Source organism: Dipodomys spectabilis, unplaced genomic scaffold (genome assembly GCF_019054845.1).
Source record: "Dipodomys spectabilis isolate Male_0828 unplaced genomic scaffold, ASM1905484v1 ptg000003l, whole genome shotgun sequence".
Classification (NCBI taxonomy): Eukaryota; Metazoa; Chordata; class Mammalia; order Rodentia; family Heteromyidae; genus Dipodomys; species Dipodomys spectabilis.
Window position 1 is genome coordinate 1,977,088 of NW_024870680.1, and position 25,123 is coordinate 2,002,210.

The 25,123-nt window shown below is 39.2% G+C and overlaps 1 protein-coding gene across 3 annotated transcripts in view; it reads left to right on the top strand.

Moving 5' to 3' along the window:
* The first annotated feature begins 1,106 nt into the window (after positions 1-1,106).
* Ctsc (cathepsin C) overlaps positions 1,107-25,123 on the top strand; it is a 52,605-nt gene continuing 28,588 nt past the window's right edge. Inside the window, exons 1-4 of one of the 3 annotated variants that reach the window (XM_042687858.1) lie at positions 1,107-1,348; positions 3,453-3,598; positions 10,837-10,921; positions 12,793-13,707. In XM_042687858.1, the coding sequence (XP_042543792.1) occupies positions 1,180-1,348; positions 3,453-3,598; positions 10,837-10,921; positions 12,793-12,803 (411 nt within the window). In that variant the 5' untranslated portion in view covers positions 1,107-1,179 and the 3' untranslated portion in view covers positions 12,804-13,707. Of the gene's footprint in view, positions 1,349-3,452; positions 3,599-10,836; positions 10,922-12,792; positions 13,708-25,123 lie in introns of those variants that run through there. The other 2 variants (XM_042687848.1, XM_042687843.1) reach the window with 2 other exon arrangements.

The window sequence follows — 25,123 nt, forward strand, 5'->3', positions numbered from 1 at the left end:
AATAAATGAGTTTCAGTAAATGAGTTGGACTTGATCCTCTCTAACCACTTACAATCTGAGAGGGCAAACATGCAAATATTTATGGCCCACATAATGAAGGTCAACATTGCACCTGCCTAAAGAAGTAGCCACACTTACGGCTGTGTCATCCCTCACTCTGTCCACAGAGCTAGACACATAGAAGGCCCTGGGAAAGCTCTTCCATGAAAGGGTACTAGTTAAACTGAGCAAGGAGGAGCCTGAGAATAGTGCTACGTTATAATTTTTGGCCCCCAGACAGACACACTGGAAATACTTGTAAAACTTGGGTCCTCTGACTACCTCCCACACTGGACAAGCGACTTCCTCTTTCTGGGGCCCTACTTTTCATCTGTGAAGTAGAAGAGCATGAGAAATATAATCTCTGAAAATAGTTTTCCTCCCCCTTTGTGTAACTAAATCGCATAAAGTTCCAGAGAAGGCAAAACCACTACACCAAATCTACAAATTTGCACTCCAGAATTCTTCTGTAGGCCAACAGGCAAACAACATTAACAGGAAAGCAAATAACCCAGGGCAAATTAAAGGTGCTAGGCAAATACAAAGTGGTTAGAACTGAAAACTGGAAGGAAGAGAAGTTCTGAAACTGCTAGAGCGGCTGAGTTTAGCAAGGCAAAGTTTTTAGAGGAAGAAAACACAGAGCCATTAATGGGGCAACCAGGGGTAAGGAAAGAAGAAAGGCTAGAGAAAAGAGAACCCCATGGTCCCACCATTTCTTCATCAGGAATGTTCTCCACCTCTGATCTCCCCACCTTATTTATTGTAAGTCAGTCACCTTGGTGGAAAATTTCTCTTAACAGAAGCTGTTCCCAGGTTTTCAGGTTTAGGACCCAGTAGCAGCCAAGTGAAGAGGCCCAAGTGCCCCCTGAGGAGGAGGGGAGGAGGGTGAGGGAACAAGTAGGGGTTAGGGGGTCTGTCCCCTTCAGTTCCTTCTCAGCATGCCTCTGCCCTCCCCGCGGAGGCCCCGCTCCCGCGGAGCCCGCCCTCGCCCCCTCAGAGCCCCGCCCCCTCAGAGCCCCGCCCCGGCCCCGCCCCGCCCGGGGCTTCCGGGCTCCTGACTAGTCCTGCACCCCTGACCCTGAGCCAGTGGAGCCGCGTCTCGCGCGCGTCCTGTGGTCTCGCCTTCCCGGTCCTCCGGCCATGCACCTCTGGTCCCCCGCCTCGCTGGCCATCCTCCTGCTTCTCTGCGGAGCCCGCGCAGTGCGCGGCGACACCCCCGCCAACTGCACCTACCCGGACCTGCTAGGCACCTGGGTCTTCCAGGCGGGCCGCAGCGGAGCCCTGCGCGATGTGAACTGCTCGGCGATCGGTGAGCCGCCGCGCCGCGCGCCTCCCCGGGGCCCGGGCTGCTCGGGGCGTCCCTCGGGTCCCCTGGCACCCTGTCCCCTCCCGCGCTCCCGCGCGCGCGCTCGGAGCGGCTGGTCACTTCTGACCACGCTTCCCCGGCCGCCTGACGGAGGGGCTGCGACTTGAGCGCTCCAGAGCCCTCCCGCGGCTCTCGAGGGGTGGCTTGCCCGCGCAGAGTTGGATGAGAGTCGGGAACTGCAGTCTGTTGATTCTCTCTTCCAGGATGCCAAGTTTACTTTCTGTCGGTGAAGGGCACACTCCTGGATGTGGCACGTTTCCTTTTTCTTCTGTGAGGTTGTGAGAAAAGGTCTTTTATGCCGAGTGATTTCGTTTGAACCTAGAAGAATGCTGCTAGTTTTAAATTTTGGGGGTACTGTCTTCCACCTCTTTATGGAAGACTTCCTTAGCCGGGCACCAGTGGCTCACGCCTGTAATCCTAGCTACTCAGGAGACTGAGATCTGAGGATCACGGTTCAAAGCCAGCCCGGGCAGGAAAGTTCGTGAGACTCTCCAATAAACCACTAGAAAACCTGAAGTGGCACTGTGGCTCAAGTGGTAGAGCGTTTTCCTTGAGCTGAAGAGCTGAGGGACAGCGCCCAGGCCCAGAGTTCAAGCCCCATGACCAAAAAAAAAAAAAAACCTTGTTACTTCGGTATATTTGGAAATAGACTGGAATGTTCCATGTGCTCTCAGATACCTCGACTAATCCCTACAACAAATAAGCCAGTTCAGATGGGGAGCCAAAACACCACACAGTTTAAAAGTCCTGATCTACTCCCAGTCTCACAGCCTATGACTTGCATGGAAAGACTAAAGCCCTCAGCTGTAATTTCCTCATCAGCAGATCAAAGGTTGTCAAGTAATCTGTTTTGACCTGCTTGATAGATTCCAGATCTTTCTATGGTTTTCCACAATCCTAGGCATTGTATACCAATGTTTGCGTTGTCAATCTATTGAGCCTGCAGGTCTGGACAGAAGAGAGGCCTGCATGGACACTGCCTGTCACCTGCACTTTGCCATTCAGATATTAATCTATGAGGAAGGACTGGTAGAGTGTGCAGATCTCCAGATGAGCCCAGCTGGACACTTCTGACAGCCTGTGCCTATAAACCTCTTTTTGATATAAATCCAGTAATTAAAGACACACATGGATGTGAGCCCTCAGTCTCTTAAGAGTTACACATAGATACCTATCAGTACAGTGACCTTAAGGTTGCTGAGGACATTATTTAAATTATTTTTGTACCACTGTATTTTAGGATTCAGATACTGAGTCATGTGGAGAGCCATTTCTTCTCTGACTAGATCATTCCTTTTCTCCTAGGCTTAAAAGAGTGTCTTTTTTCTGATATAATAGCAGTCCTGGGGCTTGAACACAGGGTCTGGGTGCTGTCTCTTGAGCTTTTTTGCTCAATGCTACTGCTCTACCACTTGAGCCACAGTTCCGCTGCCAGCTTTTTGGTTACTTGGAGGTCAGGGGCTCATGGACTTTCCTTCCTGGACTGGCTTGAAACTGATTCTCAGATGTCAGCCTTCTGCATAGCTAAGATTATAGGTGTGAGCCACAGGCACCTGACTATCACTAGTCCTTAAAAAAATCCCAGTTTGGGCTTTGTTGCCAAGTGCTCTTGAAAGAGCATAAGCTCCTGATTTCAAGCCCCAGCACATGTGTATATGCACAGACACACACACAGACACACACACACACAAATCTTATTATCTTCTGGATTTTTATTTTTCTTCCCATTCATTTAACTTTGAATATCCTCTGTTCCTTATTCTAAAGAAAAAAGAAAAATGTTTATAGGCTTGATTTCAGAGATACCTGCCTGCTGTGCTACTTGACATTTCTCTTTTGCAAAACCATCACTTGACAGTTTTGTCTGAGAACTTTCCAGAACTGCAGAGGCAGCAAGATGTAATCTGAGTACCTCATAGAACTTGAGACCCAAGTTAGCATGAAAGATAAACAGCCTTACCAAATAGTAGACATTACTGAAGAGATTTCTTCCTTTCCCCTTGAAATTCAAATGACATTCCTGTTCTCTTACTTTTCTTTTCTGTAGGACCAGTGGAAAAAAAAGTAGTGGTACATCTTAAGAAGTTGGATACCGCTTATGATGAACTAGGCAATTCCGGGTATTTTACTATCATTTACAACCAAGGTTTTGAGGTCATCTTGAACGACTACAAGTGGTTTGCCTTCTTTAAGGTTAGTTTATGCTTCCATTGATTTGGTATCTGCAACCTCTTCTGACTAGGAGACTCTAGCATTTTAACTTTAGATTAAGAGGAAAACCCCAATGGAGACTACTTTTTTCCAGAGAATTTAGATAATGTAATTTTACTATTTTAAAAAAATTTTAAAAAATTTTGTATGTTTAGAAAAGTATTTATGTAAATATATGAGTATGTATAATCTAGTACATCAAGGTTTACATATGGAATTCATATCTATAATTCTAACTACTTAAGAGGCCTTAGCAGCTTGCTCAGGTAGGGATGGTATCTCCAGGGTCCCAGCAAAAAGCCATATGTGGAGGTGTGGCTCATGTATTAGAACACCAGCTTTGATTGAAAAAACCAAGTAAGAGTGCAAGGCCTTGAGTTCAAGCCTCAGCTTGAACTATAGGCAATATACACACCAAAAAAAAAAAAAAAAAAAAAAAATTACATTTTGAGAGGCCTGGAGGAATTTCTTAAGTTTGAGAGTATCTGCCCAGCAGATGGGAGGCAGTTCAATCTGAGTTCAATTTTTAGTATCCTAGTACTACCAAAAACAATAATATAAATACGTTTTGATAAGTGTGACAGATTCTCATTTTATTTATTACTATACCTTTATTTCTAAATGTTACTTTCAGCATATGGCTTTGTATGGCATCTGTAGAGTAGGTAAGATAATTAATTTTATTTTCTTTAGGTTTACCTGTTCTTTATCATTGCTTCTTGATTCTCACTCTGAGAGCTTGGTTTAATAAGTGCTAGGTAAGTTAACATCATAAACTAAGACTAAAGTATGGAACCCTGGACTTATTATGCTGATAAGTAAAAGATAGATCAGCCTGACCAGCTTATTATTTTTCTTCTCTTGCTAGGAAAGTGCTATTTTTTCATTTTTTGTCCAGGCACACTGCTTTTCATTTTGACATGCTAGAGTTAAATATTTTAGCAGAGATTCCAATCCCTCCCATATATTCTTCTGAAAGAGTTGTACTAAGTGGTCCAAGTAACTGATTCTACAGTCTTAAACTAGCTGTTTCTCAAGACACATAGAGTATAAATACAGGCAGACTTTGTCCTGAGGTAGTGTTTACGGTCTTGGGAACATCTGGCCAGAGTTGACCACTTACAGAGACTGAGGGGAAGATGGGAAGTAAATCTAAATGATAAAAGACAAGCCAGGTGCCAGTGGCTTATGTCTGTTATCCTAGCTACTCAGGAGGCTGAGACCCGAGGATCAAGGTTCAAAGCCAGCCTGGGCAGGAGAGTCTGTGAGACTCTTATCTCCAATTAACTACCAGAAAACTGGAAGTGGCACTGTGGCTCAAGTGGTAGAGTGCTAGCCTGGAGCTGAAGACTCAGGGATAGTGCCCAGGCCCAGAATTCAAGCCCTACTCCCAACCAAAAAAAAAAAAAAAAAAGACAAAGCAGCAATGGAGGCCTGAACTCTGGATTGGTTGTGACTTTTCCTATGATTTGTGCTTTGTTGAGAATCAGGGCATAGTACTCCAATTGAGACAATCATATTTCTTAGAATAATGGCTTTCAGTAATTTGTTAAAGACCCCTTTCTTGATCTATCTTCTTGTCTCTCATTTTCTTTCTCTTCCTCTCTACCTCCCTCCCTTCCTCCATCCCTCCCTCCCTCCATCCCTCTCTCCTTTCCTCCCTCTCTCCTTCCCTCTCTCCCTCCCTCCCTCCTTTCCTTCCTTCCTTTCTTCCTTTTTTTGTACCAGTACTGGGGCTTGAACTCAGCCTGATGCTTTCATTTAGTTTTTCACTCAAGCCTGGCATACTACCACTTGATATATACTTCTACTTCTAATTTACTGGTAATTAATTGGAGATAAGAGCTTCACAGACTTTGATGCCTAAGCTGGCTTTGAACCGTGATCCTCAGATTTCAGCTTCCTGAGTAACTAGGATTCACTGCCTATACTAGTTTAAGATCTGTCTTTATTATGAAAAAAAAATAAAGGAAAGAGATGGAAAGGAAAATAAGGTCTCTCCTTAGGTGGATCCACTACTCAGCTGGTGGGAATCAGCTTGTGAACATTGCTGTTGATGACCATTCATTCATTCAGGAGAGAGAAGCCTATGCTTGACCAATTGTTAGCTTCTTTTTTTTTTTTTTCCCATTCCTGGGAATTAAACCAAGGGCCGTGTACTTTGCTAGGCAAATACTCTACACTCCAGCTGTATACCAGCCCTTTTGCTTTGTTTTTATGTTGCTTTTCAGATAGGGTTTCAGAGTATGGTAACTTGATCCCAGCTGCCCTCAAACAATAATCCTGTCCCTGTCACCTAAATAACTGGGATTACAGATATGCTCCACTCTTAAGAGCACAAATGCACATGCTCTTAACTTTTTTTTTTTTTAATATCAGGCCCTATGGCTATGGTTTTCCTTTTAAATCCTAACAGTACTTGTATGTATGGTGGATATATTCTACTTTGATTTGATTTTTGGTTTGTTTTTTCATGAGACTAGGACTTTGCAGACCTCTTACTAACTGTCATATTTCTTCAAAGGCTAAAGAACTTGTATACAAGGAAAGAGATGTTCAGTTTCTTTTTTTTCAATCTTTCTTTGTGTGCTGGTACTGAGGTTTGACCTCATGGCCTCATGCTTTCACTTGACTTCTTTTTTCAAGGCTAGTGCTCTACCACTTGAACCATACCTACTCTTCTGAGTAGTTAATTGGAGATAAGAGTTTCACTCACTTTTCTGTCCAAGGCTGGCTTTGAACCTTGATCTTTAATTTCATCCCCTGAAGTAGCTAGAATTACAGGCCTGAGTCACCTGTATCCAGCAAGTTACTTAATTTTACTATGTGCCCTGAACCTTGTCCTTGTTGTCTATCATTTTCTTCCTCTTCCTCCATCTCTTAATTTAGAACACAGCAGACACTTAGTTGGCATTTGTTAGAAGATGAAAATGAATGATGTGAATCTCAATTTGAAAACCAGTTGAATAAATCATGAAGTGGGAAATGGGAAATAATGTATAAATAGATGAATAAATAATTCACCCACTTGGCTTACAGATCTTCTTATTCTTTAGGACTACAGAACTGAGGAAAATGGTAGAAAAATCTTCTTTTCTAAAAACTGATGTCTAATTACAAGAGATATAATAATCAGAAATAGACAAGGTAATTTTTTCTTCAGGGACAGAGGGAATTCCTGGTAGTCCATTGAGGAATTAGAATACTTCTTTGCATTTTTTTTCAAATCAGTGAGAATAGTTTGGTATTCTGTCAAAGCCTAAGAACATTAATCCAGTTAGGTCAAAAGAAAACCAATTTTAAACCAGCACTTTGAAAGCCAAAGCAAGAGGATTGTTAGTTTGAGATCAGCATGGACTACAGAGCCATTTTGAGACCTGTTTAGACTATGGAGAGGGACCCTGTCTAAAAATTTAAAAAAAGTTAAAAAGATTTAGATTTCTCAGCCATATGTAAGAAAAAAATTATACATGCACATACATGTGTGTACATGTACACAAACACACTAAAACACAGGGAGATGAGTTGGAGATAATTAGTGGGTGATTAGGTAGGTGCTTCTAAAGGGCATTGTACTGATGCCTGTTCTCTCTCTAAATAGGAAGAATGTTCTTACCTACCCACTCTTCTGATTTTGTTATCAAGTTTTTGAAAAACATTACTAAGATCATGCTATCTTTTCCTGCAGGAAAATCAATCACTCTGGTTAGTAGTTAGGCTTTGTGATAAGGACAACAATGTCACTGAGTAGAGTAGAATATACTTCAGTAGTATGTAAGATTTTTTTTTTTCTAGCTAAGTGCTGGTATTTCAGGCCTATAATCCTAGCTACTCAGGAAGCTGAGATCTTATGATTGCAGTTACAAGTCAACCCAGGCAGAAAAGTCAGTGAGACTCTTATTTTTAATTAATCAAGAAGAAGCCAGAAGTGGAGATGTGGCTCAAGCGCCAATGTGCCAGCCTCGAGTAAAAAAAAGCCAAGTGAGAAGATAAGGCCCTGAGTTCAATCCCTAGTACCAGCATAAATGTTTCTGAAGCATATTTAATTAAGTCGTTTCAGAGCCACATATTTTGCAAAGCAATAAAATACCATGTTACTTTAGGGAATATGATTGTAAGAGTGATGAGAAAAAGAGTTTAAAAATTGAAGAAAAACTAGGCACTAGTGACTTACACCTGTAATCCTAGAATCTGGCAGAACAGTCTTAGAGACCCCATATCTTGAGTGACCCCCATCTCTACTTAACCAGAAGAAAGGTAGATTGGTGTAGTTCTAGCGGTGGAGTGCCAGTCAAACAAGCCTGAGTGTAGACCCTAATACAGACAGAAACAAACTAAAAGAAAATGGTTGGATTTCTCAATTTCTGCCGTGACTAACCTTCTTCTTCTGCACTGCCTTTCCTTGGAGTGTGCTGCAGGGCAGGAGGCAGACATAGCCTGTTCACAGTCTCCCTTTCAAAACTCTGCAATACCTGTATTACTGCTAGCACTCACTTTATCCAGTTCTCTGCATCAGTGTCCTGAAAGACTATCCCTCTTTTTACATGTTACTTCAAGCAAAATACAAAGCTGGAAGGAGAGAAATCTCAACCTTGAATGTCTTTATGTAGTTAAGTTGGGCAGGAAGCCCAAAAATGTATTTTCAAGAGAATCTTACTCAAGTTTCCTCCCCCCTCCCATGTTCCCTTATCTGAGGGTTACAGACTGATGAATTCAGAATTTATTCCTAAATTAATTAGGTTTGATTAAGGTTATGGTAAATTGGAAACTTTCTGGAGACATACTAGCCCAAATAATAGGCTAATTTCTAAGACTATCAGATTTTAATATCATCTGGTGGTACTAGACCATCCCTCTCTAGCAAATTTCCACTTCTTCAAAGTATTTGTGTACTAAAAGTAACCAACTTTTTATAGAGACCAAGCAGAATACTTAATTTTGTCTGACTTAGTGATATACATGTGATTTTTCCCCCCTTTTTTATGCTTTTGTGTACTTTGATTTTTTTTTTTTGTTTTGTTTTCTTTGTCTGTTTTGGCAGTCTTGGGGTTTGGACTCAGGCCCCCACACTCACTAGGCAGAAGCTCCACTATTTGAACCACACTATTAGCCTTTTTTGCTTCAGGTTTTCAGATAGCATTGCATGCTTTTTGCTCTGGCCAGCCTCTCTGTGATCCTCTTATCTAAACCTTCCTCACAGATAGGATTCCAGGTGTGTGGCCCAACACTTGTCTCATTTTGTTAAGAGAGGAGCTCACTGTTTTCCCTGGCCTCAAACCTTATTTCTTTCAATCTCTGCTTCCTCAGCTGGGATTATAGGTATGCACTAATTCATTCTTTCTTTTTTTTTTTTTGGTTGTGGGGCTTGACCTCTGGGCTTGGGTGCTGTCCCTGTGCACTTCAGCTCAAAGGTGAGACCTCTACCGTGTGAGTCACAGCACCACTTCCTGTTTTCTAGTGGTTTATTGGAGATAAGAGTCTCATGGCTTTTCTTGTCTGGGCTGGCTTTGAACCGTGATCCTCAGATCTCAGCCTCCTGAGTAGCTAGGATGACAGGCATGAGCCACCGGCGCCTGGCTCTTTTTTTTTTTTTTTTGTAATGACAAACATATATGAAACTTCTCTGTATATCACCCTAGACAATCTACCAAATTGTCCAGAGAGAGTCACATGAAAGAAACTATAGCTCCAAATCATCTTTCAGGTTGAATAGGATTTCTAACCTTTACTGGCTCTTATTTTACCTTCTCTGAGGCAGTAACAAAAACTTAGTAGAAAAGAGAGCAGTAGAGAAGAACTGCAGATTTTACTGTGAAGATTAGGCTATTCAAAGACTGAAGAAAGTATATAAAATGTCAAGACTCACTGTGGATAAGAATTTTATTATTTTATTATTTATTTATTTATGTTTACCAGGCTTGGAGCTTGAACTCTGGACCTGGGAGATGTCCTTGCACTCTTTATTGAAGGCTAACACTCTACCACTTGAGCTACAGTACCACTTCCAGCTTTTTCTGTGACTAATTAGAGATAAGAGTCTTGCAGACTTTCATGCCCAGGCTGACCAGCACTCAGCTTAAGAATTTTATTTGTTAATCAAGGAAATCTTACTGATTTCTAGTTGAGCTCTCTAATCTTAATGAGATTATAAACTAAAGCCACACTACCATGAGTAATAGAATTATAAACTAAAATAACACTACAGGATGCTACTCAAAACCAGAACTATGTGTTTAGAAGCCCTTGCCTGTTTGATATGCAAGTAATTTGTAGTGAGTGTTTTTTACCAGTGATGTCAATCATGTTTCCATAGTAAAGAATTTCACTAAACACTGGTGTCTCAAACCTGTAATTTTCGTTATATAGGGCTGAGATTTTTAGATCCTAGTTCAAAGCTAGCTGAGGCATACAAATCCATGATGCTTTGAGTGAAAAGCTAAGGGTCAGCACACAGGCCTAAGTTCAAGACCAGTACTGGTACATATATCCACACACACAAAATTAGAAATCCATGCTAGCCTTCACTGCCTTCTGGGCTTACTTTTAAGGTATAGCTGATTTGAAGCTAGTTTATGCTGCCTCACACCTATATTCATAGCTACTCAGGAGGAGAAGATCCAGATGATCCAGGTTTGAAGCTAGCTTGAGCAGAATAATCTCAGAGACTACATGTCTAAAATAACTCGCAGAAGACTAGGCTGGAGTCATGACTCAAGTTGTAGAGCACTAGCCAAGTAAGTATGAGACCTTAAATTCAAGCCCTATAACCTTTCTTCCCCCAAAAAAGGTATAATATATTTTAGAAGAATTATTTTAGAGATAAACTTTTAAAAATATGGATTTGATAGAGCATCAGGATCTCATCTTTGTGTGTGTGTGTGTGTGTGCCAGTCTAGGGGCTTGAATTCTGAGGTTAGGTGCTGTCCTTGGGCTTTTGTGCTTAAGTCTAGTACTTTACCACTTGACCCCCCAGCTCCATAGTTTATTGGAAATAAGAGTCTCAGACTTTCCTGACTGGGCTGGTTTTGAACTGCGATCCTCAGATCTCAGCCTCCTGAGTAGCTAGGATTATAGGCATAAGCCACTGATTACTGACCATGTTTTTAAGGGTATTTTACTGGAGGGAAGGTTTCAGAAGTGTAACACGTAATATATCTTTATGTTTTCTTTCTTGATGCTTCATTTCATTGAATCTGTTTACCACTATAAAATCTTTGTAGGATGTTACAGACTTTATCAGTCAGTTGTTCATGCAGCTGGGAAGTGTGGGAATGTATGATTTGCCACATCTGAGGAACACACTGGGTGAGCTCCATTGAAATATTTTTAACTTTGTTATTAAAAGCCAGCTTCCTCTTTGCCTGGTAGCTTATGCAAATCAGTGTTTATTCTTCGGAGAGAAGGAAAGTGGGGAGATGAAGATTTTCTTGAGATTTCTTGCTTGAGCCTGCCTATCTGTTATTTCTAACTTGCCTGCATGGTTTTGTGTGAGTGCTTTCTCCATTCTTGGATGTTCTGTTGGCACACACTGAATCCCAGAGGGATACTTGTAACAGGAATGGAAACATGAACCCAAAAGGGTAAAGGATCACTTTGGGAAAGATTGGCTTCAGTTCATGTAGAGTTCTCAATATAACTGTGCTGTTCCTGTGGCTTCTTTCCTGAAATGCTGCCAGAGGGAGAGACATCGAGGCCACCATATTCCACTTCTGTCTTTCAGTAGAGAAGGTGGTTTTCAAAGGAACTGACATGCTCACCACTCATCCCTGTTGGCCAATACTCGTCCCTTTTAAACAGGCTCCTCCTAGGCAGGCACTAGTGACTCATGCCTGTAGTCCTGTCTACTCAGGAGGCTGAGATCTGAGGATCAAGGCTTAAAGCCATCCTGACAAGAAAAGTCTGTGAGATGCTTATTTCTAATCAGCAAAAGGCTAGAAATGGAGATGTGACTCAAATAGTTAACACCAGTCTTGAGAAAAAGACTTTTTAAAAAGATGCTTGAGGCCCTGAGTTCAAGCTCTAGTAAAATAATGATGCTGATGATAATAATCACAATAATAATAATAATAACAATAAACAGTTTGCTTCTACTAAGAGCTTGGAATGCTGACTGGAAAAAGGAGTATCCTTTTCATGATTCCCATTCTCTTAATTTCTCAGAGTAGATCTTTAAGTGGCTGCTCCCACAGGATCCATACATCCATAAATTTATATGCCTGAAGTTTTGATTGGCTAAATGGATGATCTAAGAGTCAAGTTGATAGGCATTTTCCCTTTGTTGTGTTTTAAAATAATCTAGTTTCCCCTTTTTTTCTTCCTTATTTCCTTGATTCTTAAGACTTGAAAGTGAGAGGGAATAGAGAACTAGGAAGCAATGTTGAAAGCAGCAGAGCCTGTGCCAGCACTTTGCAGACACAAGTCTGCCCTCAGTGTGTCATCTGGTGTTCTCAGCTTTCCAGATTATTACAAGCATCAAGCTGCTGGTGAGATAATCCACGTGAGCCAGCTCTGATACTTTTCAGTGTTTGGAGGTAGTAGAATACAGAATGCTTTATTTCACAATTTCCCAAAATTTTTAATGTACTGTATGGTGGTAGTTTAAGAGGAAGATAGGATAGGAAACTTCCCCAAAATGAGTTTCACTATTTTTTCCACAAAAAGTAAATGACTATCAGAATGTAGTTTGTGAAAATCTGCCTTATACCTTTCTGCTAATTAGAAAGACACACCCACTCCAAGAAAAGGTAAACATGGTATTGGTTCCAGAAATGGTATAAATACTCTGGTATCAGACTTGATCCAAGCCACACTAAGCCTCCCTTTAGAACTTATAAGAGGCATGTAGTACATATCTATGTGGCTGGAATTTAGCCTGTTTTTTTAAGTACACTTCTCATTTATAGTAGCAGTTTTGAGTAACATTTCCTTTTGGGTACATGTGCTTATGGGTCTTTATAAGTATGTTGACTGCATGCCTGATGCATGTTGCTTAAGCATGGAGCTTGAGATTGGCGGCTTTTTTGTGATTGTCTTAGTAACATTTAAGAAAATACCAGGATCTAATATCTGAATGCTGGTATTTAGTTTTGCCTTAACAGAAATTACTATAGTTTTTATTAAGAAGCAGTATGATCCTGGTTGGCTTGTAACCCTAGTTTTTTTTTATTGTCTTGTAGTTATTAAATAGAGCATCTCTTGAAGGGCTCTTATAAAACCACAGCCAGCCAAGAATACACTTGGGCTCTAAGAGACAGAACAGCGGGCAGCAGTGGACCTACCCCTAGGACCTAGCCAAAGGCTTTTGTGGCAGCTCCAGTGCCTTCTGGAATCTATCTGCATGTAAAATGCAGATAAGTCCTGATGACCTACCTCCAAGGCAGCTGCCTTCCTGAACATTCCCTTGGAAAGCAATAATCATTACGGAATGTGTCCACCAGAAACTGCACAGGAGAAAGAAGAGGAAGTCTCAGGTGGCTTCATTGTTAAGCTTTTTAATAAAAGGAAAATTATGCAGCACATTAAATTTTCTTATTCTTCTATTTGAATACTCTCGTGTTGAAATATTTTTTGTTTTGTTTTTCTCAAATCCGACAGGATTTGCATTTTTGTTTTGTTTTATTCACAGAATAAAATTAGCTCATAGTTAAATAACCTCTTTGCTTTCTCTGACTACATTATGCCCAGAACCTGTCAGAAGGAGAAATTAAAGTTTGAGGGAAGAAAACAAATTCTTAGATGCACAGGTTAAGTTATTAGTCCTATGGAGAGAAAAAAGGCCTTTTTAGATAAAGCAGCCTGCTAAAGCAATATCATTCTGTCAACTGCATCCCTGTGTACCTAGGGCCATAGAGATGGTCTGGTTAATAACTTATTTTGAAAATTAAGCACTAGCCATGCTCAAATAACTTGATATGCTATCAGTTTTAAAGCCCTATAAAGTAGAAATTACTAATTGCATTTTAACAGATAGGGGAAATTAGTCTCTTACAAATGCATAAGTACTCACAGCTTCTAATTTATATAAAATGCTAGACCTATTCTTCTAGGCCTAAGAACTTCCCTGGAGCTGAAAAGTAAAATAAAACCCATTTCAAAAAGAAGGAAATGGTATTTAGAATCACATTTGGGTAGCTTCCCTGGTGGATTCCAGCCTGTAACCTCATGAATGTTAGTTTAGAATGTTAGAAAATAGACTGCATTGGCATTTGAGTTTGGGGAGGAATTGCCCTTTGAAACTTAGGTTTCCTTACAAAAGAAGTTGCCCACTTTCTGCTTAAATAAGACTTTTTCTATTCAAGAAAAAAAATAGCTTATCTTTCCTTTTGTGATCTTAAAAATTGGGAAGAGAGACTATTTCCTTTTTTGTTTTTGTCCTGTACTGGGGTTTGAACTCAGGACCTCTTGCTGGGCTTGGTCCACTCAAGATTGGTGCTCTACTACTTGAACCACAGCTCTTTTTGTTGGTTAATATTGGAGACAAGAGTTTCACAGACTTTTCTGAGTGGTTTAGCACTGAACTTAGATCCTCAGATCTCAGCCCCTTGAGTACCTAGGATTACAGGTGTAAGCCACCAGCACCTAGCAACTGTTTAATTTTAAACTTCAAATTAAGTACAAATCAATTCCTTGCCCATTTGACTTCTCTTAATTGTACTGCTCCTTACACTGATGGCTATGTTGTAGCTCTTTCCTCTTTTCCTCTTGAATAGTTGGGCTTATTTCCTCTTCACTTGGGTTAGAGCTGACTTAGTAAGCCCAAAATATGGGCCCACTCCTAATTTTGTTGTCTTGGAGGCACTTTCCCTGACTATCTTTTTGAATAGAAACAGTAGTTTGTCAGAACAGTTTTGTCTCATGTGACTAGTACTGATCTGCCTTTCTAGAGAGAGAAAGATAGCTCCTAAAATTGGACTATGCCTGACTGATCGTATCACAGAGATGCTTCTCCTCATCCTAGCCCTGCATGACTATCACTTAGGACTTGTGCTCTCCTCTTCCCCCCACCCCCCCAGCTCACTGCAGTGATGAGAGAAACTCCATAACTGTGGCTCTGTGTTCAGACCAGCCATAAAAGACTTGATCACATGTCTTCTTCTTCCAAACTAAAAGTCTACAACTTCTCCCTCTTTAGCACTTGAGAACTTTTTAGTTTTTGGGGGAATAAACTGTACTTTTCTCTCTTTGCAGGCTTTTCCCAAGTAATATTAGCTCACAAAGAATTCATTTTATTGTGTTGTAGAAACAGGAATAGTGCTGTATTTACCTTTTTTAGCTTGCTGCTATAAGAAATATTATCAGATTACTTGCCTCCAGAATATTGAAAGGGTTGTGCATTTTCAGACTGAGTTTCAGCAAGTAAATAATGTTGAAGCAACTGAGATAGATGGATGGGTGGATGGATAGATAAGTAGAGAGACAGAAGATCTGTGATAAACTTAAGTAAATATAAACATTTAATATGGAATTTGTAAAAACTACTAAATATTTTTGTTTCTCTGAGTAATTTTGCACCTGAACATTGTGATTACTAAAGAGAATGAGTTGCTACAAATAAAGAGAGTCACACAGTACACTAGTGCTTAGGAATCTCTGCTAATTCTTGTGTTTTCCCCATTTTGATTTTAACTTCATGAAAGCAAAGATCCACTCTGTGCAGTGATCACTTTATCCTCTGTGTATTGTGCAACATATAATGAATCATTGGGAAAATAACGTTCAATAAATATTTGTATCACACAAAAGCTTAAATAACCCATTATGTGATATTGTTGTTTTTGATATGTTTGGGGAAGTGCTTTTAACTTTTGTATCCTTAGAGGTTGTGGTGGACTCTCAGGCAGTGAGTGTTGAATGACTTAGTGGAAAAATGATTAGAATCTTAAATTTTATTCTGCTTATTTATGTTTTAATTATGCTCAATCTACTCAAGATGGGTCTCTTACTTAAAAACAGAAGGTTCTAACTTTTCGAACTATTGAAAGTTCAAGAAAAATGGTGAAGTTTGCAATGATGCGAATTTGCCTAGAAGGCTTAAGATTAAACCTTACCTGTGCTCACAGAGAGGAGCAAAAACTAATGAGTGAAAACTTAAGACCTCTTCCAAGCTCACAGTTTATGAACAGGAAGATGACAAATGAGCAGAGGACCGTTGATTACATTGTCCAGTGTGGAGGGTTTGTTATCCTAGTTCATTCTCTAATATATATTTTGCCTTAAATTCAATATATTCAGCACTGGGAATAATCCTGTTTAAGACTGGTGGTTCTCACATGTAAATCTAATCATTTTTTCTATTAAATGCTAGACATTATTTAGTTGCAGTCACCGCAACAACTTCTTTGCAGTTTAGCAACTCATTAAACTTCAACTTTTATTTTATTTTATTTTCTGACATAGTATGTGACTCAGGCTGGTTTGGAGCTCATGATCCTACTGCCTTAGCCTCTCAAGTCCTGGGATTATAATTTGTACCACCATGGCTAGATAAGATTGAGCTTTTTACATATACTTCAGCTTTGTAAATAGGCAGAAAACTAAAACTAATTTTTAGAACTAAGGGAAACTGGCTTCATTGTAAAGAAAGATAATGGTATTCTTGAGGGGTTGGCCAAATACCAGCTTGTAAAATTTGCCTTGTTCCCTTTTATTCTGACAGTTTCTGCTCTCCCTGTAAATTAGGAAATAAATACAACCATTAAATTTGTACTTACGTGAATTTAAAAATTGCTCATGTGTTTAATAAATGTTTTATTATGAAATAATTAAACTTGATGTGAAGTACTTTTCTTTCAAGTGGTAAATCACTTTGAAGAATTAAACTCATATTCAGATTTTATTTATTTTATATATTCCCTAGTATGTATAGATACATTTAAGAATTGCATACATACTCAATATACATGTATCTGAATATTAAACAATATGAATGTCACAAAACTTCCCCAACAAAATCTTTTATTATTAGTAAACAATGCAAACTATATTTCATTATTATGATCTTGTTGCTAAAAATGTGATGTTGCAGTCTCTATACCAGTAGTTCCCATCACTAAATGTTCAGCATTTGGCATAAAATATTGTAATAACCATAGTTCATTTGCCCCTTCCTTCCTTCCTTCCTTCCTTCCTTCCTTCCTTCCTTCCCTCATTCTTTCTTCTGCCTCTCTCTCTTTCTCTTGTCTTTCTTTTTCCCTCTTCCTTGCTCTTTTTCTCTTTCTCTTTCTCTTGGTCTCTCCTTTTCTTTCTTTCTCTCTTTTCTCTCTCTGAGATTCCTTACATATCCTTCTCTCTCTCGGAGATTCCTTATTTATCCTAATCTGGCTTGGCATTTGTGATCCTCCTACCTTAACCTCTACTCCATAGTGTTTGGATTACCACACTCCAGTCTTTTAAATAAAAAAATTCAAGCTGGGTATAGTGGTAAATGCCTATAATTTCAGCTACTGAAGAAGTGGGGCCAGTCTAACTAAAGTACAATGACCTAATCTCAAAAAATGAAATACAAACAAAAGAGATAAGGGTATAGCTCAAATAGATAGAATATTTTTCTTGTCCATAGGCCTTGAGTTCAATGAGGACTCCTTTCTTTAGGCTTTTATATAACTTTGTTAAATGTATGAAAGTACTTGGATTATACATGTAATCCCAGCTACCAGGGAGGCAATAGTAGAGAGCTTTGAAGTTTGAGGCCAGGCCAGGTGAAAAGTTACCAGGACCATATCACAACCAAGTTGAGTCTGATGGTACATGGCTATGAACCCAGCTATGCAGAAGATATAGGTAACAGATCACTGTCTGAAGTTGGCTTTAGGAAAAGATAGGAGATTCTACCTGAAAAAAAAAAAACTAAACCAAAACAGAAAAAGGTTTATGGATATGGCTCAAGTGATAGAGCATTTGCTTAGAAAGTGCAAAGTCCTGAGTTCAAACCACAGGCTGAGAAAAGCAGGATTTTTTTATAGTTACAAAGTAGTATTAACTTACTCTATATGTCTTTATAGCTCATGGGAATAAAAAGGACAAGTTTGTTCCGTTGTTTTCTTGGCTATTGATAAAGAGCTGTTGCTATACACATACTCAAAATACATGGTTAAATTTGAGCTAAAATATTTTCTTTATAGATAAGATTGAAAATGAATATTATATTGATGGAACAATTCAAAATGTTGGTTTAAAACAAAACCCTTATCTTTGCCAGGTACCAGTATCTCATAAGTGTAATTTTAGCTTCTATAGTCTTAAGATACAGGGGATCTCAGATTGAAAACAATCTGGTTAGAAAAAGTTCTTAAGACTCCATTTCCAAAATAACCTGTAAAAAGCTGGGTTAAAGGCATGGCTCAAGTAGTAGAGCACCATCCATGAGCAAACAAGCCCAGCAAGTTCGGAGTTCAAACTCCAGTACTGGACATTAAATCAAAACAAAACAAAAAACAAAACAAAACAAAACTTTTAACATGGCTGGCAAAACTTATACTTAGCATAGAGCAAACTAAAGCTTTGACATTTTCTCATGTTTGCATTATTAAACTTGGGAAGTGGATATGAAACCACTTTTTACTTATTTATTTGTTTGTATGTATGTATATGTTTATTTTTTTATTTTACTGGTCCAAAGGATTGAACTCTGGGCCTGGCGCTATCTCTGAGCTCCTTTTGCTCAAAACTAGCACTCTACTATTTGAGCCAGAGTGCCATATCTGGCTTTTTTTCTGTGATTTATTGGAGATAAGAGTCTCACAGACTTTCCTGCATGGGCTGGCTTTGAACTGCAAATTCTTAGATCTCAGCCTCTGGAGTAGCTAGGATTATAGGCGTGAGCCCCTGGCACCCAGTGGTTACCACTTGTTTATTTTATTAGGGTTAGCATGACAAAATCACAGAAGATGCTTAGTTCTGTTAAAGCAGGTGCAGGTGAAAATCAATTCATTGGTAGGTGGTTACTGCCACAGGGTTTGGTAAGAGGTGAACACCTGGAGAGTCACTAAGTCATAATATTACCCTTTATATTAAATAATACTGAAACTTGGTTTTCAACTTTATTTTTATATTATGAATATAATTAACCATTTAAAAACTTTTCCAATATTCTACTGGTGTTCTTTTCATCACATTTTGGAACCACTGGTGACAGGATAGGACCTGGTGGCAGCTGCTCAGTTGACAGTGGTATGGATAAAATGGAAAACAGCTTTGCATTCTCCATGGCAGCAGAGGGGAATGTTTGTGTTGTTACTTGTTTAATGTTTTAAAACTTTTCAGGCTAGCCAGGTGCCAGGGCTCATACTCAGGCCTGTAATCCTAGCTACTCAGCTGGCTGACATCTGAGAATCCCAGTTCAAAGCCAGCCAGCCTGGGTAAGCAAGGGGTGTGTGTGTGTGTGTGTGTGTGTGTGGTGTGTGTGTGTGTGTGTGTGTGTGTGTGTGTACGTACATGTACATGCGCAGGCACACGTATTGGGGCATGAACTCAGGACCTTTTGCTCTCACTTGGCTTTTTCTGCTCAAGACTCACACTCTACTTGAGCCATACTTTTACGTCTGTTTTATTGTTGGTTGATTGAATATAGAGTGTCTTGGATATGTCTCCTCTGGTAGGCCTTGAACCAGGATCCTTAGGTTTCAGCTTTCTGAGTAGCTAGGATTACAGGCTTAATTTTTTTTTTGTCTGTCCTGGGGCTTGAACTCTGGCCTGGGGCTTGAACTCTGGGCCTGGTGCTGTTCCTCAGCTCTTCAGCTCAAAGCAAGCACTCTACCACTTGAGCCACAGCGCCACTTCCGGTTTTCTAGTGGTATAGCCTTTCCTGCTGGGGCTGGCTTTGAACCATGATCCTCAGATCTCAATCTCCTGAGTAGCTAGGATTACAGGCGTGAGCCACCAGCGCCTAGCCTTAATTGATTTTTAAAACACTCTTCCTGAGTGTCAAGAAGGAGTGGAGAAAGACTTGCAGAACAATACCTTAAAATTTAAAATATCCTTAGCTGTTCTTTTTCAGCTGGTAACTATTTCCAAGTAGGTCCACTTGGGTAGTTGATGAAGTGTGGGGAAAGTTTAAGAACGAGAAGTTTGAAAGTATTTGGCAACTCGGTGACAGTTTTGAAGAAGTAAATGAATAATTACTGAATCACAGTTTTCTAAAGTTAAAGGAGGTTTCTAAAGAAGGGTTTGGAGGTTTTTCAAATTTTAGGATATTATCTATTTGTTGCAGTAGAAATTGGCATAAATGAATGGAAACTTAAATCGTCTCATCTGAGCAAGCCAGTTTTCAGAGACCAATGTTTATATAAATGAAAAACTCTTTACTGGAAGAAAAAAAATTGGCTACAGTTGGAAGTGCATAGTGTGGCCAAAACTTGAACTTCTTAGTGATTTTGTCAGAAATCATGTGAGATTTCATGGTAGCTGAAAGGTAATACCCTAAACAATTTCAAATCAACAAAGTAACAGTTGTGTTGTGGTGGTTCCTCAAATTAGGATACTGAGTTGGTGCCTATTGAACTGCCTAATGCCGTTTTTCGTTTTATTTGTTTAATCCTGATCAAGCTGTCCTACTGTTACTTCAGCTCTGCCTTACCTTTTCTTGGGCAATTTCAGGTTCTAAAAAATACCAGATTGGCAGGCACTGGTGTCTCGTACCTGAAATCCTAGTTATCCTGGAGGCTGACATGTAAGGATTGAGGTTGGAAGCTAGCCTGAGCAGGAAGGCCTGTGAGGCTCTTACCTCAAATTAACCAGCAAAAAATAGGAAATGGAAGTGTGGCTCAATGGGTAGAATGCCAGTCTTAAGTGACAAAGCTAAGGGAGTTCAGGTCCTGAGTTCAAGCCCAATATCCAAAAACAAAACAGAAGACACCAAATTGCTTCAGATTATTAAAACTACAAAGGAAAATGAAGTTGTAAAGAAGACAGTAACTCCCTCAGGTAAACACATCAGAAGCAATCCCAAATGGATTCAATTTCTGCAGATCTAGAGAAATTAACCTACAACAATGAAGTTTCTTTTTAGCCAGGCACCAATGGCTCATTTCCATAATCTTAGCTACACTTTTCTGCTCAGATGGAAACGTTCTCCAGATTCCATCTCCAGTTAGTCAGAAAAAAGTATGCTAGAGGTGTGGCTCAAGTGGTAGAGTACTAGTGGTGAACAAAGCTGAGCAGAAGTTCAAGCCCTTATAATAACAAAAATGAAAATTAAAAATGATATATATATCCTATATACTATGTGTATATAGTATGTACTTATACATTTTATGTTATATAACTTATTATTATAACTATATTATTAAATATTACATTACTATAAGGTATTTATTATGCACTGTACTTTATATATATAACATATATTAGATATCTGTTATATATAATATATAGTATATATTATATAATGTATATTTTACATTATAGATATACTTAGAATTAATCTAAATACATAAAAAAGTATATTTGCCTGATTTCAATAGTTTCTATATAACCATAGTTGTAAGAATTGTGGTTAAGAATCATGAGGGGTCGGTCTGGGAAGTTGGTTCAGTGGTAGAGCACTTGCCTTGCATGCATGAGGCCCTGGGTTCGATTCCTCAGCACCACATAAGCAAAAAGCAAAAAAACCAGAAGTGGTGCTGTGGCTCAAGTGGTAGAGTGCTAGCCTTGAGCTGAAGAGCTGAGGGACAGCGCTCAGGCCCAGAGTTCAGACCCCATGACCGGACCTAAAAAAAAAAAAAAAAAGAATCATGAAGGGTCATATGTACATAGCTTTTGACCTTTTCTACTTGTCCTATTCATGTACTAGTTATTGCAAATAAGGGAAACCACGGGACCTATGTTTCTTTGGGCCTTCACTTTATAATTTTTTCCAAGTCTTTAAATTTCCTAATAAATGGGGCGATGTCATTCTTTCTGATGGAGGTATAGAATTCTATTGTGTGTGTGTGTGTGTGTGTGTGTGTGTGTGTGTATATATATATATATATATCACATTTTCTTGATCCATTCATCTACTAAGGAGCATCTGAGTTGGTTCCTTATCTCAGCTGTGGTAAAGTGAAATGAACCCCAAGATAGGGACACAATTTTTTTTTTTGCTATTGCTTCTAACGTATTTATAATGTACCATGTGATTTTTTTGTTGTTGTTGTTTCTTTGTACGTTCCTCCCCCATGGTATAACCCCTGTTTTCACTGTATTTGATGTCCGTGCCCTGCATCTTGTATATACACTTTTCTAATTTGGGGAGGGGAAGGGAAAAAACCAAAATGCTTACATAGGGATACATGTTGACCCATTATAACAATGAGATGTACAAGACACTATGTTGACACTACGTTGAAAACAAACTTTACAACTTTGGCGGGGGTAGTTGTGGGGAAAAATAAAGAATCACGAAGGGAACATTTAGGATTTCTAAGTCACTCTAAATGTGCAGATAGGTAAATCAATTTGGAAAGGAAATTTGATAGTTTTGAAGTTATATTATCATTTATAATTTGGGGCTCTGTGATATACATATATATATATATATGTATATATATGTGTGTATATATATATTTTTTTGTTGGTCATGGGGCTTTTGAACTCTGGGCCTGGGCTCTGTCCCTGAGCTCTTCAGCTCAAGGTGAGCGCTCTATCACTTGAGCCACAGTGCCACTTCTGGTTTTTGGTGGTTTATTTGCGATAAGAGTCTCATGAACTTTCCTGCCCGGGCTGGCTTTGAACTGCAATCCTCAGATCTCAGCCTCCTGAGTAGCTAGGATTACAGTTGTGAGCCACCAGCACCCAGCTGCCCTGTGATATCTTGCCATCACTACCCTTCTATCTATTATAAACTTTCCTTAGTTTCTTGTAGTGTTCAAATGGGACTTTCCGTGTGTTCTTTCTCTTCTATCATTCACTTTTACTTATTAACTCATTCAGTAATAATTGCTTCCTACTGCCAGGTAGTTTTCTAGATACAGAATAAACTAAAAGTCCTTCAAAAGCAGGACTTGCCTTTACAGGAAGAACAGCTTCATAGGTGGTAGGCTACATAGCTTAGAATATATAACACAGCTGGGCACCTGTAATCCTAGCTATTCATGAGGCTGAAATTTGAGTTCAAAATTGCAGTTCAAAGCCAGCCTAGGCAGGAAAGTCTGTGAGACTGTTATCTCCAATTAGCAACCAGAAAACTGGAAATATGACTCAAGAGGTAGAGTGCTTGCCTTGAGCTGAAGAACTCAGGGACAGTGCTCAGGCCCAGAGTTCAAGCCCCACAACCTACAAAAAAAAAGAAAAAGAAAAAAAAAGAAAAAGACTATATAATGCACAGCTTATCCTCATTTTACAGTTGATGAGGGAAGTGCTGGAACAGAGAGAAGTTGTTTAAAGTCTTGCAGCCAACAAGTGGCAGAGCTTCATTTTGTCAAAGCAGTCTCAGAGTTTGGGGTGATTGATGCCCTTTACCTGTACTGCTGCATGTATTAAAACCTTGACAAGAATGGAAAAAAGAATGAAGTGGAAAAGTTGTGTAGATAACCAGACAGTGGGGAAATGACTGTCAGGCCTGATTAGAAAGTAGAGGCAGGTCTGAAAGGGCATGTGTAATTTGAGTCACTTAACTGGAAACTTCTCTTTCAGAGAGCACAATGGGCTTTCAAAGCCACATCCCAAACCATTTCTTTTCTCTTTTTTTTTTTTCTTCTAATTTTATTATTATTTGTTGTTTATGTGGTATTGAGGAATTGAACCCAGACCCCATGCATGCTAGACAGGCACCCTGCCACTAAGCCACATTCCCAGCCCCTCATCCCCAGCTCTTTCTGCTTTTCTTATTTTTCTAGTAACACCTTTTTTTTTTTTTTTTACTGATTGAGATGGCTGTCTTTGAAGCTTATTGCCAAGGCTGGTCTTGAACACTGATCTTCCAAATCTCAGCCTCCAGAATAGCTAAGGATACAAGTGTGAGGCACAATATCTTCCTCTACCTTTTCTTGATTAGAGGAAGATGACTGTTATCCCAAGAGATTATTATGAGGGGAAGAGCATTGTACATGGTATTTGGAATAATGCTCAGTTGTAGGAGCCTTGGATGCAAGTTTTAGTTCAACTAACTTCTGTGACCTCTTTTGTAGTACAAGAACACAGTATTGTGTTGCTTTCTTAATCACTCCATATTCTGTCTCTACATCGTCTATGAAAATAAGATATTTCTGCCACTGTAACAGGGCAGCTGTAGACAACATAGCAAATGAGCATGTATTTATCAATAAAACTCTTCTTTCCTTTTTTGAGATGCTTTTCTTTGATTATTATTAGCACATATTGGTTGTTATAAGTGAAATCAGGTTTGCAGACCCAAGGCCTAAAGACTAGAAATCCCATGCTTGCTCCAGCCAGCTGCCCCCATTAACCAAATAAAAGACATTGTAAGTGGCAGAGAAAGGACATTTAGTACATGCCAGCAATGGTATATCTTCAGCTATCTTTAAGGGTACAAATATTAGACTTGCATTAAATAGGGAGAATTTGGTGTAAAGTGAGAAAGGTAAAACAGTCCTGGGTCCTAGGTATAGCCTGGTTGATCATTCCTTTAGTTTTTGACTCTGGAGGCCTGGCAGGTAGTCTAGCTTTTCACTGTCCCATTCAAGATGATAAGACTATGGCATTGCTTGTTTGAGGACAGTTTGCCTTTTGTCACAAGTACTTACCAGTGAAGCCTATCTTTCCTGGAGTACATGGTGATTATAAAATGACTGCAGCAAGGAATGACTCAGTTCAAAGAACTTGGATGCAAAGTCTGGGGGTTGGATTCCAGTTTTCAGCTAATTCATAGGCTCAGCAATAGCATCTTTTGTCTCTTAAGGAGCATTCATTGTGATATTTTCATACCTGCATATGCAGTGACTCCTGATGAAATTCATGTTTCCTGTCGTTCTCCCTCATCCTCCCCTAAAAAAATTTCAACAGGTTTCACTGTTGTACTTTCATACTCATATAAAGTACTGTGGCCATATTCACCCTTCTTCAACTTATACATTCACCCTCTACCCTTCCCTGATAGGAAGGCCTCCAACAGAGCCTGTTATATTACTCCAAAAAATTAGAAAGTCAAGATGAAGTGGCTAGATTCTTTAAATAAAAAAGATACAAATAACTAAAGCATATCTAAAATGAGTAATAATATCAAGTCAGTAATAATCTCACAACAAAATAAAGCCCAGGAGTGGAAGTAGGTGGATTTATTGCTGAATTCTGCCAGAGTTTTAAAGAATTAAAACTACTGCTCCTCAAACTATTCCAAGAAATACAAAGGAAAGGGAAAGTACCAAATTTAATTCAGTGATGCCAGTATTACCCTTATTAGACAAAGCTGGGTAAAGACACAACAGGAAAAAAAGGAAACTTATAGATCAATTTCCTTTTTTTTCTTTTAATGTAGGTAAATTTTATTTAAAAACTTAGAAAAATGTAACTTGTATGTTTTCTCCTAGTAATAACAGTATAAAATTTGTCTTAAAAAAAACAACAACATAA